The 19170-nt window shown below is 37.3% G+C and overlaps 1 protein-coding gene across 2 annotated transcripts in view; it reads right to left on the bottom strand.

Annotated features, from left to right (window-relative positions):
• Positions 1–5246: 5246 nt before the first annotated feature.
• The window catches only part of LOC150083187 (lipid droplet assembly factor 1-like), a 46141-nt gene continuing 32217 nt past the window's right edge, over positions 5247–19170 (bottom strand). For both annotated transcript variants that reach the window (XM_090377089.1, XM_090377090.1), the window contains exon 3: positions 5247–5496. In XM_090377089.1, the coding sequence (XP_090233215.1) occupies positions 5264–5496 (233 nt within the window). In that variant the 3' untranslated portion in view covers positions 5247–5263. The remainder of the gene's footprint in view (positions 5497–19170) is intronic.

Below are 19170 nucleotides of genomic sequence, written 5' to 3'. Positions count from 1 at the left end.
TGCCTTTGCTTTAAGTTTCTTAAAATTAATCAGGTTGTCAGTTGTTGGATACTTGCGAAATCGATTCCATGCTTTATTCTTTTCTTTTTTAGCATCACGGTATGCATCATTCCACCAGATATTGGCATGTCTGCGAGGACCGGCTGTGGTTTTTGGTATAGCACAGGTTGCAGCTGTTATTATCTGTGCAGTAATGTGGTCGGTAACTTTATCTATGGACTGGCTTTTGATGACTTCATTATAAAAGGAAATTGAATCTGTGAACTTGTTCCAATCTGCTTTTGAAAATTTTCATTTTATGCGGCTGGCTATATGTGTGGTTCTGTTTGTTTGCAATTTGCAAATAATTGGGTAATGGTCACTGTTTAGTGGGTTACTTGAAACTATCCACTGAATGATTGGGAATAGTTTTGGGGAACATATTGATAAGTCTATGGCAGTAGATACTCCGGTGGGAAAATGAATATAAGTGTCAGCGCCAGTATTTAATAATGTGAGATTCTGGCTGTCAAGAACTGTTTCAATAAGTTTTCCTCGTTTGTCTATCTGGGGAGATCCCCACATAGTGTGGTAACCCATTGAAATCTCCTAATAGAATGAAAGGAGATGGAAGCTGCTTTATAAGGTCCTCCAGTTCTTTCGCAGTGAATTCTTTGTTTGGGGAAAGGTATACAGAGACAATGGTTAAAGTAAAATTTAAAACAATACGTACGGCTACAGCTTCTAATGTGGTCTGCAGGGAGATCTGTTTTGTAGGAACTTTGTTGTCAACTAGTATGACTACGCCTCCTCTGGTTGAGTTAGTATTGCTTCTGTCTTGTTGATAGATACTATAATTTTTAATCACTGGCGTCACCTGCAGGGTTAGATTGGTTTCTTGCAAGCAGAGGCTGATTGGACTGTGCTGTTTGATTAGGTCATAAATATCAAATATACTGCTTCGTAGACCTCTACAGTTCCACTGTACAATATTCTGCATTATTTAGTTTTTGGGATTGGGTATGGTTCTGTCTGTTTTTTATATCCAGCCTGCTTGTGTCGTTCTGGTTTCATCTTTTCTTTTTTTGGGAAGTTAGGATGCCCAATGTCCATATCATCTTCTGCAATGTAAATCTAATGTTGTCTCATCATGCAGGGTACCAGCATCAATGTCCATATTTCCTGAGCATGGTTGTTGTGCAATATTTGGGGATGATGCTTTCAATTTCACAGTTTCTGGTAGAGTATCAGTTGCAGTTGGTGGAACTGTTAGCGGCGTATTGTTAGCACAAGTCACTTTACATTGTTCTGTAGGTGGTTACTGTGGGAGCGACAGCACTGATCGAGCCCAATCAGCAATTGAGATGGATGGAGGTACTGTGACTGCCGTTTGTGTTGCAGCTGACTGGTATTTTTTGGCTGCCGCAGCATAGGTAATTTTTGGCATACTGAGCATAACTTTTTTCCTAGCTTCCTGGTAGGTGACCTTTTGTTCAACTTTGTATTTCTGAATCTCTTTTCCTACCCTCCAGAGTTCACATGATTTTGAGTATGCTGGATGCTGGCCTTTACAATTTGGGCATTGTGGTGTTTCTGCATTGTAGTCCGTTTGTGCATGAGCTTTAGAACCACAGTTTGGGCAGATGGTGTCTCCTCGACATACTGTTTGCGAGTGTCCAAATTTTTGACACTTGAAACATCTGATTGGGTTCGGAATGTAGGGACGTATTTGGCAATTAAGGTATCCGGCTTTGACACATGATGGTAAGGTTGGTGTACTAAATGTGAGGATAATATTCCTAGTGGGAACAAGTTCACCATCTTTTTTAATTATTATCCGTTTTGCTTGAACTACCTTTTCATCTTTTAGTTTTTCCACTATCTCATCTTCAGTGACATTCATCAGGTCCCACTCTGCTATTACTCCTTTGGAACTATTTAAAGTGGCATGAGGGGTGATCTGTACTGGTATTCCGCCGAAAGTTGATAATTTCAGTAGAGACTGAGAATGCTGGTGCTTAGTTGTTTCGAAGATCTCCAGATCGGAGTCCTTTCACCATTTTCGGTGAACCAGCCACACTTTCCAAACATTTCTGGATTAGAAATGGCGAAAGTGAACTCACAGGTTTGGCAGAAAGAGAATGTAATATGAGGAACGCTGGATATTCCTGCTGATTCTCATTTTTGCGTAGTCTCTTAGATTGTGATTCGTCACGTTCGGGTTCATTTAAGTCATGACATGAGCATCTAGGCTCAAGTACTGGAAAGTTGTCATAATCCATGGTTGCTCCTTTTAGCCCCAGAGGATAACTTTTCCTCCAGGTTACCGGTCCCACCACGTGGAGGCAGGAGCGGTGCCACCAGTGACCAAGCGATTAGAGATTAGTGGTTAGTGTGTTATGTATGCTATTTCTATATACAAGAAGAAGAAAGGTACCTTTCCTTTCTTTTGAAAAGCTTACTTCTTTATTTAGAAGAGCTCAAAATAAATAACTTAGCAAATGAACACTTGAAATTTCTCTGAAATCTATTAACTCTAGAGAAGGCGCTTTGAAATTCGCTTTTAGATTCGCTTGGCACTCGGGGCCTTGCCACTAGGAAAACAGCAATCAAATGTTTTGCTTTTTTCTAAATGTATACATTTTATCCATTAGCAACTTAAAAAGGTCTAGTTTCATCAGCATTGAAAATATTGTTCTGTTTGTATATTAACAAAACATTTTTTAAATGATTCTCCTTCCATTCGTTTTGTAGCTTCAGTGTCGGTGGCTGCATTTTCACTGCACACTGTTTTGAAAAACAGCTCATGAGTCCTAAATTCTTGAAACCATCCATCAGAAGAATAAAATCTTCAATATTCATCTGTTGCACAAATTCACTCTTAGTTTTTAAAAGATTTACATCTACAGGATGAACATTTTCCGCACACATCATCATTAGCTATTCCAAGAATACCTTTTCAAGAAATGGATACTTCACCTTTTATGTGCTGATCCAACCTGCTGCAGCAACTCTAAACTTTCAATAATTTTTTGATCTTTCAGAATGGTGAACAGGGTATTCTTAGGAATGCCAAACTTTTTAGCCATGCTGGTTGGCAAGGCAAGCCATAATCTACAATGTGCAAAATCTTAATTTTTGTCTGTAATTGGTAAAGCTACCTGCAGGAGCCATATTGATAAACATACAGTCTATAAATTTACATTAGCATTCTTTCATTTTGAAATGCAGATACTGTAATTAAAAAACAAGGTAGTGGTGAAATTTTTGGATCATTATAGAGAATTCGTTTGTCTTTCAGGTCATTATAATAAATGTAAAACAGAATTAGGTTCATGGGAAATTGGACAGGACTTATCACATAGATCACTATTATGTGCTGGGATGTTAAAAAGAAGATCATTATAAAAAGGTTCAAGTGCAATTATTAGACAAAGAGAGCAATTTAGAGAATTTCTAGAATGAAGAACATAGAGAATCTTTTTTTAACAGAAACAGACCTTTATAATCAATTATTTTTCATAGACATTACAAAAAGAATGTATTATATAAGAAATACAAAAACATCTTAATAAAATAAAAAATATTTTAAAAAGTCTGAACCTCTAGTTTTACTATGGAAACTGTAAAGAAATCTTTGTCACTACTGTTGAATGCAATGGTTATATTTATTACATTACTGTATGAAAACTTGCTAAAATATCTTGCTAGCATTTTTTTACGATTTATTTATTTATTATTTATGGAAGTTATTAAATTAGATTCTAATATAATACAAAGAGAATAACTCTCTTAAAATTTTAAATTTAATAAATAGAAAATTTTACTTAAAATCTTCTATTTATCAAGATTTATTGTTGAGCACCATATTTAATGGCGTAATAACTTTGGAGGTATTTCTTGTAACACGTCGTTAAGTATTGTTTAGATATAAAAACAAGCTTTCAAATTCCTGACAGTTCATTCTGAGGCAACTAAGGCATAACACAATAGACATATGTTTCAAATTAACCCAAAAATGTATCAAATTAGTAAAGGTGCAGGACTTTTTATTTTAATGCAAGAGTTGAAATAACTATATATAATTAATTGTATTGTGCTTTGTATTTGCTGACTTGGGCTTCTGCTTATTTTAGAAATTACACTGTTATCATGACATGGTTCAACCTAAAATTACCAATTTTGTTTTTATCTGAATAATCCCAGGGGCTCACATCTGGTGAGTATGGGCTTGGCGCACCCGGGGTCCCGAGCTGAATATCATTATTCTACTTTTTCTTAGTGATTCCCTTCTCTCTCTCTCTCTCTCTCTCAGGATAACTCAGAAATTTTTTTTTTTTGCTGGTGCAGCATAAGCCTCAGGCTTCCTTGCAACTACGGCTAATAATAATAACATCACCAAAAGAGGTGAATCTGCTATTATTTAAAAACTCTAAGCAATCACTATGACAGATTGTTTCAATTTTTACTGGGATCTATCTCGTCAAAATATTGAGTGGCCCCAATTAGAAATTTTAAGCAAAAGATCACATTATGATTAGGGTAAATGAACAGCCAAGGCAGTGTGTGGAAGAAACTCTTTTACCTTTTTTGGTGATGCTATCTGAAAACAGAATTAGCAATTTTAGTAGAATTTTAGAAAATAATGTTGTTTCTAAAATGGGCAAAAACCCAAGCCCATTAATGTCTCAGGAGGAAAAAAGGATCAACTATACCAAAATGGAAGTAAAACAAAGCAGTGTTACTTATCTGATAATTATTAAAATGTACAGTTAAGAACAATATATCATACTCAAAAAACTTGTAAACATAATCTCTTAAAAATTTATAAAAGATATTATTTTAGCATGAATCATTTAAAATGGATAGTGTTATCTAAGTTCAAAACATCTATGTTCTATGACATTAATCAAAAACATTAAGATGTCCAGCTAACAATTATGAAAATAAGCAATAACAGAAAATTATTCTATGTATGCTAAATATTTATATTCAGAAAAAAAAAAATAATAAGTAAGCACCTTTAAAAGGAATGTATATTCATGAAGTTTTTAAATAATACTTTAAAGAATCATTGTAATATTATATTATAATATTGTCATTACAAAAATAATGGAATTACATAAAAGTCTCACGAATGGAACCATTCTTTCACCCACAACTTTTTTTTTTTTTTATATTCAAATGTATGAAAAACAGAACCTCAAAATGTGCTGGAGTCTGAATAAATGCAAATGAAATTAATTTTCAAGTAGAATGTATTATATCTTTACATTTCGCAGTATCAGGCAAAATTGGATATAGCTATCTCATTATTACTTGAAATACAATTATTTGAACTATTTAAAAAATCAGTACTTTTCAGACATGGTGAATGTTTTTTTCCGCAAACTACATGATGAATTTTGGTTGACAACCACCACATAACTGCAACTGATGCAGTAATACTTGCTGCTATGAACCCGATGGCAATCAGCATTCCACTCAGCACAAGCACACCAAATGTCAGTATAGTTCCTTTGAAGGAGAATAAAATTAAAAATAATTAATACAAAAATTTTTGTTATTACCTGTTCATTACATGATATTAATTTCATAAATGTCAATGTTAAACACAGAAAATCTATTTTATAAACAATGTATATTTTATTGTAATTTAAATATTTTAATTATTTTACTCACAAAAATTTAATTTTCACAGCAGTTTCAAAATAAATCAATCAGTGTGTGCATACCTAGTACTTGAGGCTGTCACAGACATTCTCTTAGGTATGACAAGTTGGGCTTGCTACCTGGAAGTCTAATACATTGATGGAACTGATATTTAGTTGACACTTGAGGCAATTGAACTGAATTTCTATAAAGACCAGTCGTTTTGCAACAAAGAAAGTCCTGAAATATTGCATTAGCATTAGCATTAGTAGAGGCATATGATGCAAGAAAGCAAGCTTATTCAGCATCAGCCAAAAAAAAAAAAAAAAAAAACCCTCTCCCATTTCACCCCTCCGTTCGTTCGAAATACCTGTCCAGTTGAGCTTTAAATTTGTTTAGGCTATAAACTTCAACAACAAGTGATGGAAGTAGGTTCCACCAACCAACCACCCGCTGGCCAAAGGCAAATTTCCGCACATCTATCCGACATCCGTCCTTCCTCAATTTGAATTTATGCCCTCTGAGCTGATTATTCTGAGCAAGATGAAGAATCCCATTGGCATTGAGCATGCTCAAACCATTCAAAGCCTTATACACCTCTATCTGATCACCTCGCCGGTGCCTAGTCTCCAGACTCTCTAATTTGCAAAACTTAAGCCTTTCTTCGTAAGAGCAACCCTTTGTTCCATTCACTAATCTTGTTGCCCTTCTCTGTACCCGTTCCAGCAGCTCTACATCCTTCTTGAAATGAGGCCTCCAGACCTGTATACAGTACTCAAGATGTGGCCTAACCATTGCCTTATACAAGGGAATAATCACCTCCTTATCCCTGCTAGAAAAATTCCTGTATATCATTGACAAGACACCATGAGCTACTCTTGCAGCTCATCTGCACTGCTCAGAGAACTTCATATCTGCCTGCACAATTACCCCCAGGTCCTTTTCATTCTCCACCACTGTCAGTGTAATACCGCAGAGTTGATACGTTGCTCTGGGGTTACTGTTTCCCATATGTAGTACTTTACATTTGTCAATGTTAAACTTCATTTGCCACCTCTCAGCCCATCTGTTCAACCTTTCCAGATCCTGTTGTAGCAGCATAGCGTCAGTAGTGTCCTTAACAACCCTGCCAACCTTTGTATCATCTGCAAACTTGGACATTAAACTTGATATCCCATCATCAATATCATTCATAAACACCGAAAAGAACAACGGACCCAACACTGAACCCTGAGGAACTCCACTAATAACATTAGTCCACGTTGAGCAGTGTCCATTGATTACCACTCTCTGTCTTCTGTCACTCAACCACCCCTTTATCCATAGCAGCAATTTGCCTCCAATGTCACACTGCTCCAATTTGTGTAGCAGTCTTCCATGTGCAACAGTATCAAAAGCCTTTCTAAGATCCAAGTATATAATATCAAAGTTATTCCCTGCATCCAGTTCTTTTGTGACTGCATCATAGTATCCAATCAAGTTGGTCAGGCAAGACTTCCCCTTAACAAAACCATGCTGTGTCTGAGCTATAACTGAATTCTTGTCTAGATGATCCTGCAGTGCTTCTTTAACCAGTGCCTCCATTAATTTACCTGGAACAGAAGTTAAACTAACAGGTCTATAATTACTTGTGTCAGCCTTTGATCCTCCTTTGTGAATTGGGGTTACATTTGCACATCTCTAGTCTATGGGTACCTCCCCTGAGTCCAAAGAAGCTCTCATAATTATGGCTAGGGGTTTGCTTACTTTCTTTGCTGCCTCCTTTAATATAACTGGATAGATCCCATCCACCCCAGGTGCCTTTTTTATGTTTATCCTCAACAATCTCTCCTCCACTTTCCTCTCAGTTATTACAAAATCATCCAGCTCACTGCCAATGTTTACTTTACCTACATCATTCTCCTTCCTGAATAACTCCTCATGGGTGAATGTAGATGCAAAATACTCGTTTAGATTGTTAGCCACCTGAGCAGGATCCTCAACTGTTGAACCATCAATATCCAGTGGACCAATCTGATTCATCCCTTTCCTTCTTGAGTTTAAATATGTAAAGAACTCTTTTCTGTTTTTCTTTGCATCCTTTGCCAAGGATTTTTCGTAGTCTGCCTTTGCCTGCCTAATCTCCTTTGTGACTTGGTTACAGACCAACTTATATCTATCATAGGCTTCCATGTCACCCATTAATTTGTATGTATCCCATGCATTTTTCTTCTCTGCCACATGTCTCATTAGTTCATCTGACAACCATTTAGGCCTAAACCTTGAACAATATTTCTTAGTTGGTATGTAAAGCCTGGTAGCTTTCAAGATTAGTTCCTTGAATGCTTCCCATTTTGAGTTTGCTGTTGGTAACATCATCAGTTGGTCCCACTGTATAGAATTTAAATACTGTCTCAGACCATCATAGTTGCCTTTACGAAAACAAAAACCCTTCCCTTTACCTCTGATGGTAGTTACCTCCTTGAGTAAATCCCACTTCAACACACTGTGATCACTGCCACCTAGTGGTTCATTTATCTGCAGATTCTTAATGCATGAAGAATCACTACTGATAATCAGATCAAGAGTATTGCTCCCTCTTGTTGCCTCACGAACATGCTGATGTAGAAAACAATCATCCAATAAATCCACAAAAGCCTTGCTAGTGTGCGAGTGACCAACCCACAAATTCCAGTCAATATCTGGAAAATTAAAATCCCCCATTATAAGACTCTCTGATTTACTGGCCCACTCTATTTCCCTGTACAATATCTTATTGTACTCATCAGAGTCATTAGGCCTATAGCACACTCCTACTCTCAATTTTGATTTCCCTATGCTTATGTCACACCAAACTGACTCGACACTGCCCTGTCCATCGATGTCGACTGGCTTCACTTCCTTGGACTTGATGTGTTTCTTAACTAATAGCATAACCCCTCCTCCCCTCCTGTCCTGTCTATCCTTTCTATACACATTGTATTCCCCAAATTCCAGTTCCTCATTACTTATATCTGTGTGACACCACATCTCTGATATCCCAACAATATCTGCCTTTGATGTTTTGAGCAATACCTCAAATTCATCAAATTTATTTACCAAACTCCTAGCATTGGTGTGCACGCAGGTATACATGAACCTGTTTCTATTCTTAGCTACCCTAACACAACCCATGTGTTTACTTGTACCGCAATGACTCCCAGCAGTCTCTGAAATATCCTGCATCTTGTTTTTCAGGCTTCTGCTCATTTCAATAGAATCAGTGCAAGAATCACTTCCACCTCTGCCAGTGGCTACTGTTAATCTATTAGTCCTTGTATCCCCCCCCCAACTAGCAGTTTTCCGACCCACCTAACACTGCCTCGACAGCATCAGCAAAAATTCTTGCACCCTTTCTATTTAAGTGTATCCCATCCCTGTAGAAGCAATCTCTCCTGTTAACAAGTACAGTCCAGGCTGAAAAAAATTCTACCCCTTGAGCCTTGCACAATCCCTCCAGGGCCGAATTGATCGACAAGGCTCTCATCATATACTCCCTCCTATCGTGTCTGGGCAGAATTGCAGACACTTTCAAATTCAACCCTAATTAACGGCTTTTTTTCAACAGTGACCTGTACTTGCTAAGTAATTCCGCCGGTCTCCTACTCTTAATATCATTAGTGCCAACGTGTACAACTATATCACCTTTTGTGCCCTTAAAAGATGATATCCGCTCTACAACGTCATCAACCTTTGCCCCTGGCAGACATACCCTGGTCCTATTCCATCTATCCTTTTTACAAAGCATGTTCCCCGTTTCCCTGACAATACAGTCACCAACAACTACTAGTTCCTGTGGGACCAGCGCATTCTGCCTAGGGGGCTGCCTCTGTGTTGACCTGATGACCAAGTGCAAGCTCTGGTGTTGATGTGGGCAGCTGAGAGCTTGATGGGCCCCTCAATTTATTTCCTTCGAGGGCATCCACCCTGTCCTTCAAGCTCTCATAAAGGCCCATAACAACGCTGAGTTGTCGCCTGATTTCCTTGCACTCCTTACATCGTGCACACACAAAGACTTGGCAGTATCATGTCCCGTACCCGACTGCTCCGCAAACATCAAGCAAACAGTGCATTTTAAAAGACTGTGATTCAGAGGGCAACTGCCCCCCTCAGTTCTCCCCTGAACCACAGCACTCCCATTAGCTTGAGCCTTTTGCTTTGCTGCTCTGGTCAGAGTCATGATTCCGATTTAATTCAATAAAATTTCAAAACAAAAATTTAATCCTTAAGTTATATCCCAAAACAGTTATGTTATATTTTTTTTTTCGGTATCTAGTGTTTTCTACGAGTTCCCTTTATACAACTTCCGTATCACGTGTACCACTATAGTTATGTATTAATTATTTGTTACGATTAAGTCGTTATATATATATAGAGTTAAAAATACAATTTAATTGACAATAAAGTTTATCAAGATTAATAGATTTGCTGATTAATTGACATTATATTATGCACTATACTACACTAAACTTATGCTATAGTGTAAAAATGGCGGGAATTCTCGAATGGTACTTTTACGGACTCGTAAGTATTGATTAGCTTCCAAATCTCGCTATCTCAATTTAGAATAAACTAGGGATCCTGACTAGGTCTATAATCTACTTATAGAAGATAATTTGATGTAACAATTGGTTAATAAATCGACTAAATTTGGTTTAAAAAAAGACCTCTCGTTCAATTTGTAACACGTGGATTTGATACCGTTACCGATACTAAGTAATACCTACAAAATCTCTGTCTAAGTTAAACTTTAAACTAAGTATCGTAACTAGGAATATAAAGCTACTCTAGAAAATAAGTTAATATGACAATTTAAGCTAATAAATCAGAAAATAAATCAGGAAAAACTTCTCTGTTCCAAGAGCTTCAAGGAGCTTCGGCCGCACAGGCTAACCTCGCACCCAGACTCGTGCGAGTCTGGGTGCAAGGTTAGCCTGTGCGGTTAGCAAGGTTAGCCTTCAATATACTAGGTTTTGCACCTAGTATATTGAAGGTGACCACCCAGGTGTCAACCAAAGTAAGCAGGGATCGAGGTGGGCATCCACACCACACAGAGGAATGCTGCCCATCTGCGTTACCCAGGCAAAACTAAGTGGTGAATGATTCATCAACCAGTGCAATACTAGTACTTTGCTTACTGGAGGCTTGAAGCGGCTAAACCCATATTTAGTCTCCAGAGCAAGGCTCCAGCAACTTCCATCTTGCCATATGATTGATGTTTTTTGAGGTAATGATGGGCATCATGGCAAGATCTAATCTTTCTTACATTTCAAGGATGCGACTCTAAAACGGTATTTGCACGAAAATGCTAAATAGTCCACTGGACTAAACCTACTGATAACTCTCTAGGAGGCATATGGATCAGGTAGCATATAATCTTGCTACCTCTACTTTGGCAGATAGTGACTGGAGGGAGTTCAAGTAGTGTATATATATGAGACAGAAGATGAGGCCACATACATCAAGGAGCTGGGTATATTCTTGCTGTGTATGCTATTTCTAAAAATTTGATTACTTCATACAAGATGCATTCTTCACCTTTTTTTTTATTCCAAATACATCATGAATAGTCAAACTAATAGAGCAAACTTACCTGTGAAAAAATCTAATCCTCTCAAACACTTCCTCATTCATTTCATAAATATATGTGATCCCAGTTCTAATCTCAATGATGTCCAATTCCACTTATAATCTTCCAGGTTCCACTTAATATTTCTGACAGAATCCCAATTATCAGTTGATTCAACAACTGCTCATCTCAGTTGTCCTACTCATTTGCTGAACTATTTATTTTGCTTCAAAGTGGTACTTATGCAGATATTCAGCCAATGCAAATTTTTGGCTCTTATAAATTACTAAATCTCGGAGATTTAGTAATTTATAAGAGCCAAAAATTTGGGAACTCTCAAACTGTTTGTCGAGGGGATGCAGTGTGCCCAAAATGTGGATCAAAATCCCATACACAAATAGAATGTGATGCTAAAACACCACATTATCCAAACTTTCCAGGCTGGATTACTCAAAGTCCTCCTGTGAACCGAGGAAAACAGGAAAAGAGATCCAAAAATACAGAGAGCAGAAAGTTATTTACCATGAAGCAAAGAAGAAAATTATGCTTACTACACAAAAACATACTTAGGTGCAGCAACAAAAAAACACTGTCAGCAGTAGCACAAATGGATGTTTCCCCAACCATGTCTATTGCAGAATTAGCCCAAGAACTACTCTCAACCTCATACCAGTCTCCTAAGGAACAGCTTGCAATAGACCGTGCCAACAACACAACAATTACAGTACTGCCAAATGCATCCCAGTTTCCAACAGAAGCTGTAAAAACTAAAACAGCACACCAAATGAAGAATACTCAGCCAAATTTAATGAATATGGACACAGATGACAACATCAGCCCAGAGAAACCAATCTTAGATCTGTATGCAGACGATATGGACACTGGTCTGTTCGTCCTTTCTTCCCGAAAAAAGAAAGAATGAAATTGGAGAGACAAAAACAGACTGAATCAAATCCAATTATAAACAAATAATGGATCAGAGCTTACAGTGGAACTGCAGAGGCTTACAACTAATATCTATGATAAGCTGAGTTGATAGACGAGAGTATCTACAAGCTAGTCAAAGAATTTTCAGATCCAAAAAATGATAAATTTTTGGACAATTTTGAGGTTTATTTATATAATTGTCATATTAACCAATAATCTATAAGTACCTTTATAGTCTTAGTTCTTTAAAGTCCTATAGTCCTTTGAATCTTTCTGCCATTGTTATAGTTATAGTGGTAGGGGAATTCAAAAAATTTTTAATTGTGGTAAATAAAGTTCAAATCACTGTTAGTTGGATAATTTTGTTATTTGTAAAGGAATAAGAGAAGTTTACCTCAAACCAAAAATCTTTGAATCTTTCTGCCATTGTTATAGTTATAGTGGTAGGGGAATTCAAAAAAATTTTAATTGTGGTAAATAAAGTTCAAATCACTGTTAGTTGGATAATTTTGTTATTTGTAAAGGAATAAGAGAAGTTTACCTCAATATGATACGTATAATGCTTCCGTTACTCTCAGGAAATTAAAACAAAAACAATTAAACAAACAAAAAACTTATATTACTGTAAGAAATAATTAACAATAATTAAAAATCAATTTAATGCAATTAAAAATTAAGTAAAAAAATTAATTTAATGCAAAAAATTGCAAAACAATTTTCCTTCCTTTTTTTTTTTTTATCTGTGTTGCTAACGAGGAAAGGACAGTGCTTGTTCAGTATAGTGTGTAATTTCTGTATTGGCCTGGTTACAATTTTAAATTCGGTATCTTTAAAGAATCTATTAAGTTGTTTGTGCCACTGTTCAACATATGGACAGAAATAAAGTAATTTTTGATATTGCTGTTGTTGGTTGGTGTATTTTTTTGTATTCTATCCTTAGCTTGTACCCTAATTCTGTCTATTGTAGCAAATGGATAACTCCTGTTTAAGAATCTGCTGGTTAATATTTATATTTCTGAGCCCAAAACAGATTCCGTTGTAGAATATTTATAAGCATTGAAAAATTGATTAAAGATAATCGATCTTTTGCAGGTGAATGGGTGATAGCTGTCATAAAGCAGAAGCATACTGGTGTTTGTGGGTTTATGATAGATGTTAAATTGGATTTTATTCACGTCCCGAGTAAGCGTGAAATTTAGAAAATTTAATGATTTAGTATCCATATTCAACCTCTGCAATGTAAATTTGAGTCTAGAAATGAATATTATTAAACGAATGTAAAATGTCTTGGATAGTGCTACTATCGGTAATGACTAGAACATCATCTAAATACCTCCCATAATATGTGATACGGGGTAGAAATGGTGCCAAATGTATATGATCAATCGTTGAGAGATAGATCTCTGATATTAGGCCGCGCAGTCTTAATCCCATTGGCAAACCAAAAATTAGTTTGTATACTTTGTCTCAAAAGGTGATATAGTTGGCTTCAACTATGAGTTTAATTAAGTGAAAAATTTTCTTAATAGGAAGCTTCGTATAATTAATCGGTATCGAATTATTATTTAACATATCCCAAAGAATATCTAATGTATATTCAACGTTTACATTTGTATAAAACAAGGTAACATCTAGTGAGAATAAATTATCATTACCACGAAGTCTACAGTCCTTAAGGTTATTAAATAGTGTATCGTAGTTCTTAATCCCAAATTGTATCGCCTGTCTAAAGAGTTTTATAATGCTATATACATGTGTGGCCGAGGATGAAAATGCCGAGTTTCTGTAGGAAACAATAGGCCGAATACGAAATCCAGTCTTATGTAATTTTAACTGACCGAAAAGTGCAAGAATATTGTATATTCTGGCCTTCAACTGAGCCATAGCAATGTAGTAATTTTTTCGATATGGGGTTAACGTTTTATCGTATTGATTGACCAAACTGGTCCTTGAGGTTGTCACAGACATTCTCTCAGATATGCCAGACAAGCTGTACTTGCTACCTGGGAGTCTAAAATGCTGATGGAACTGATATTCGGGTGACACTCATGTGGACCCAATTTTGGCGAAGTCCGGAAGATCTGTGACAACCAAATCCTCTGTTTGCACCTTCGCGATGGTGGGACTGTTAGTAATCCTGGGTATAACCTCCATGCACAAGCACTATGGGTGACCACCCAGGTGTGAACCAACGTAAGCAGAGATCGAGGTGTGGCACCCACACCACATGGACGAATGCCACCCCTCTGTTACCAGGCAGTACTAGGTGTTACCAGGCAGTACTAGGTGGTAGATGACTCTCATCAAACGGTGCAATACCACCACTTTGCTTATTGGAGGCTTGAAGTGGTAGAACCCATGTTTAGTCTCCAGAGCTAAGTTCTGGTCAACCCTCCCCCATCTCTTCCATCATGCAGTATGATTGATGACTTTTGAGGTTATGATGAACATTGTGGCGAGATCCAATCTTCCTTACATTTCGAGGGTACAGCTCTAAAACGATGTTCGCAGGCTGGCCGCTAGTTAGTACATCAGACCGAACCTATTGGTAACTCTCTAGAAGGCTTCCGGATCAGCTAGTGTATAATCTTGCTACCTCTACTCTGCCAGATAGTGACTGGAGGGAGTCCGAATAGTATGTATGTGAGGAGGCATTGTCGAGGCCAAGTTATGTCAAGGATCTGGGTATATTTCTACCATGTGTACGGCATATCCAAAAATTTCATTACTTCATACAACATGTCCCACCCACTTTTTCTTACCATTGAATACACCATGAATTGTCAAACTAATAGAATAAGCTTATCTGCAAAAAGATCTAAACCTCCCAAACACGTCTTAATTCATTTCACAAATATACGTGGTCTCAATTCTAATCTCAACGACGTCCATTTCCACTTACAGTCTGCTAACCCCATGTACTTTTTCTCACAGAATCTCAGTTATCAGTTGATTCAACTACTGCTCATCTCGGTTGCCCAAATTATTTGCTGTATAATTCCTTTCGCCTCAAAGGTGCATATGTCCATTCCGATATTCCCTGTCAGAAACTTGGTAATTTGGAATCTCCTCTTTTCGATCTTCTCTGGCTTAAAATCTCTCTACCTAATTGTGTCAAATTCATCTGTTGTCTCTACCATTCTCTGAACTACATTAATCACTTGGAGCTCTTTACAACTTGACTTTCTCCAGTCCAACTTTCCTAACAGTGAGGTAATTTTCCTTGGTGATTTTAATGTTCACAACTCCAGCTGGCTTAAGTTTTCTAGCCTCACCGACCCAGCTGGTCAAGATGCTGGGGCTTTTGCAATTACTAATGACACAGATTGCTCATTTACCTACAAGAATATCGGATAATCCTAACCATACAGCCAACACGCTTGATCTTTTTCTCACAAACAACCCTTCTAAGTACACAGTCGAAGTGAGAGGTCCTTTAGGCACTTCAGATCACAACTTGTGATTGTGTCTTCTCCAATGGAACCTTCATCTCATGGCTTTTTTCAACCTCGTATCGTTTGGCATTATAAGAATGCAAAATGGGATGACCTGCAAGATTTCTTTTATTGTTTTCCTTGGTTGGATTACTGTTTCAAAACTTCTGATGTCAACGTTTGCTCAGATCGTGTCAGTGAAATTATTCTTGCAGGAATGGAATCCTTTAACCCACATTCCAGTTTTAAATCTCGTCCTTTATCTAAACCTCGGTTTTCCAATAAATGTGCTAAGGCTGTTCAAGAGAAGCATTTTCTGCCTACACCAAAGCTCGCAACAACTGTAAAGCAATTGCAACAATCGCAACAATTGCAAAGTCATTAATCAGTCCAAAATAGATTTTGAACAGGCTAAGAGTAGAAAACTTGCTTCTTGCCTAATGGTAGCCGAGCATTCTGGTCTCTTGCCAAAGCTCCTGTCCGCAACTTTTGCCCATCTCTGTTCCCAAAACTGTCCAAACCAGATGGTTCTGTTGTCACTTCAGCCAAGAATAAAGCTGACCTGCTAGCATTCCATTTTTCTTCCAACTCATGTATTAATGATCTTGGTAAAACACCTCCCACTGCTCCCAACACGCTCCATTCAATGCCTCCTGTGGTTTTCCGCCAAAAGGATATTGATGAATTTTGATGCTAAGGAAGCTCCTGGTGCTGATGGTATTTCTCCACTTGTTCTCAAAACCTGTGCTACCGAACTTACTCCTTTTCTTTGCCACCTTTTTTCACTTTCTTATTCCAAAGGTATTTTTCCTTCTGCTTGGAAATTTGCTCATATCCAGCGAGTTCCTAAAAAGGGTGACAAATCCCTCCCATCCAATTATCGTCCCATTGCAATTACATCTACTCTTTCTAAAGTAATCGAGAAATCAATTAACCGCCAACTCAAATTACCTAGAAACCTTCCGTCTGATCAACGATCGCCAGTATGGATTCGGTCAGTGTCGATCCACTGGTGATATTCTGGCTTATGTTACCCATTTATGGACTAATTCAATGGAAAGGTTCGGTGAAACACAAGTAGTTGCTCTTGACATCTCAAAGGCTTTTGATCGTGTTTGGCATAAAGGTCTTCTAAACAAGCTTCCATCTTATGGTTTGCCAACTGTTTTTTGTAATTGGTTATACAGTTTTCTCTCTGATCACTCACTGAGCGTGATGGTAGTTGGCTCTCTGTCTTCTAACTGATCCACTAATGCCAGTGTCCCCACTCTTTTCCTCTTGTATATTAATCACATTCTTCCATTGACTGGAAATCCTATTGATAGTTTTGCCAATGATAGCACATTGCATTCCACTTTCCATTTTGAGAAACCTTGTCTTGCTCAATCAGCTTCAACTTCTCGAAAATCTGCTACCAATTCCTTAAATGCCGATCTTCAGGTAATTCTCCAGTGGGGCAAAGACAACTTAGTTGATTTCAATCCTTCTAAAACTCAGTCTTGTCTTATATCTCGAAAAAATGATTATTCTGCTCCTATTCTTATCTTTGGTGACACTCCGATTTCTAGGCAAAATGATATATCTCTTTTGGTGATTACCCTGACTTCTAATTTCTCTTGGCACAAGCACATTAAATATTGCTTCCACTGCATCTAAAAAACTAGGTTTTCTCTTTCGCTCTCGGTGTTACCTTTCTTCCAAGCAGCTGTTCACTCTTTACAAATCACAAATCCGCCCTACCATGGAATATTGTTCCCACATCTGGGGTGGTGCCCCCATAAACCTCTCTCACACTTCTTGATTCCGTTCAGAAGAGGACAGTTAGGTTAATTAATGATTCATCTCTAACAGAGTCTCTCCACTTGCTGTCTTATAGACATACTGTTTCTGCTGCACGACTCTTCTACAGATGGAAAGGTTGTTGGGCACTGTTCTTGTGAATTGGATTCTATAATTCCCGCTCTCTCTCTCTTTCAAAACAGTCCGAACGTGCCGCCACCAGCCAACATCCATTTACTGTTCAATTTCAAACTCACAGAACCAACTTTTCATCTTCCTCATTTATTCATTGAACTGTCGTTTTCTGGAACAACCTTCCTTCATACGTATTTCCTGAAAATTACAGTCTACAGAAGTTCAAGTCCAATGGCAACAAATATCTTCTTTCGTCTTCTGAACTGCCAACCCAAGCATGGTACTAAGTACTATAGGTTCTAATACCTCTTGTATTTGGCATTTATCCAACAATTTAAAAAAAAACAAAAAAACTGGTAAATAGTGCCAAGTCTACATCAAGGTAAGTGGAGGTATCTGATACAACTGACTCTAACTTATTAATATAATCAGTTTTACTGAATATTACCACTGTATCTCCTTTATGAGCTCTCTGAATAATAATGTTTTAAAAAATTATCTGCATCCTAACGATTGGTCTGTATTGAAGACCTCCATAGGTTTGCAACGCAAAGTACAGGCCTCAGTAATAAAAAACAGACACATTAACAAATTGAATACATTATCGGGAGGATCAAAACACGTTCGTACGAGTTCTAACACATTGTTGTGAGCATGCAGCCAAATGCATACGAGTTGTGTGGTCCCCCCACATACACACAATGGTCTACTGCTGAATACTTCAGCTAGTTCGCGAACACCCCCCCCTCACCCAACATTCAACAAACGGACATATCAACAGCTTACAAATCTTTCCTCGTATACACTATTGCCAGACCAGATTTCATTTTTATCCAAAGGATTAAAGTACAATTTACCACCTCGAAAACTACCTAAAAAACAGTGCGTAATTGATACTGAATTTGGACTTCATAATGTTCCACAATAAGATTTATTTATCCAACAATTTAACCAGGTGGTGAATAACATAAAAGAAACGCGACTTCCTAAATTGAATACACGACAGTTTGGCTTTACGTGAATCTTCAGGGGGAAAAAAAAATGCAGACATTATTAATCAGAGAACTGATAAAGGAGATATAGTGGTAATACTCAAAACTGATTATATTAATAAGTTAGAGTCAGTTGTATCAGATACCTCCACTTATCTTGAAGGTGACCTGGCACTATTTACCAATTTGGTTAATCAATACAAAAAAACATTAACCATGTACAGTCAGTCCTCGTATAGCACGATAGTTGCGTTCCTAGAAACCCTCGTGCAATGCAAAATCGTGCAATACAGTAATACCCCGAAGTTACGTGATAGGTGGGTCCGACGAAAATCGCTTAAGTCGAATTCGCATAAGTCGGGGTACAACTTTGCATATAAATACATATAAATTTTGTTTAATTGGGACCAAGAAAAATATTTAATAAAATTGCAGTTATTTATACATATTAATACAAAATATGTATTAAAAAAATAAATGAGTTACGTAAAAAAGTTATTTCAATGTCGATGGCTTCATAATATCTAACAAATTCGTCTGACGACACAGAGACTTCTTTTTTTCATGCAGAATTTCTTCGTAGCAAGCTAATAATTTTTATTCCTTGCTTTGTAGCTATAACGCTACAAAGCAAGGAATAAAAATTCCGTTGCCTCATTTAGGCCTGTAGCACGTGCAATATCAC

Source organism: Mastigoproctus giganteus, chromosome 7 (assembly GCF_048544385.1).
Source record: "Mastigoproctus giganteus isolate SK-2022 chromosome 7, ASM4854438v1, whole genome shotgun sequence".
Taxonomy (NCBI): domain Eukaryota; kingdom Metazoa; phylum Arthropoda; class Arachnida; order Uropygi; family Thelyphonidae; genus Mastigoproctus; species Mastigoproctus giganteus.
Note: the sequence above shows the minus strand (reverse complement) of the source record. Positions and strands in the feature narration are given on the sequence as shown.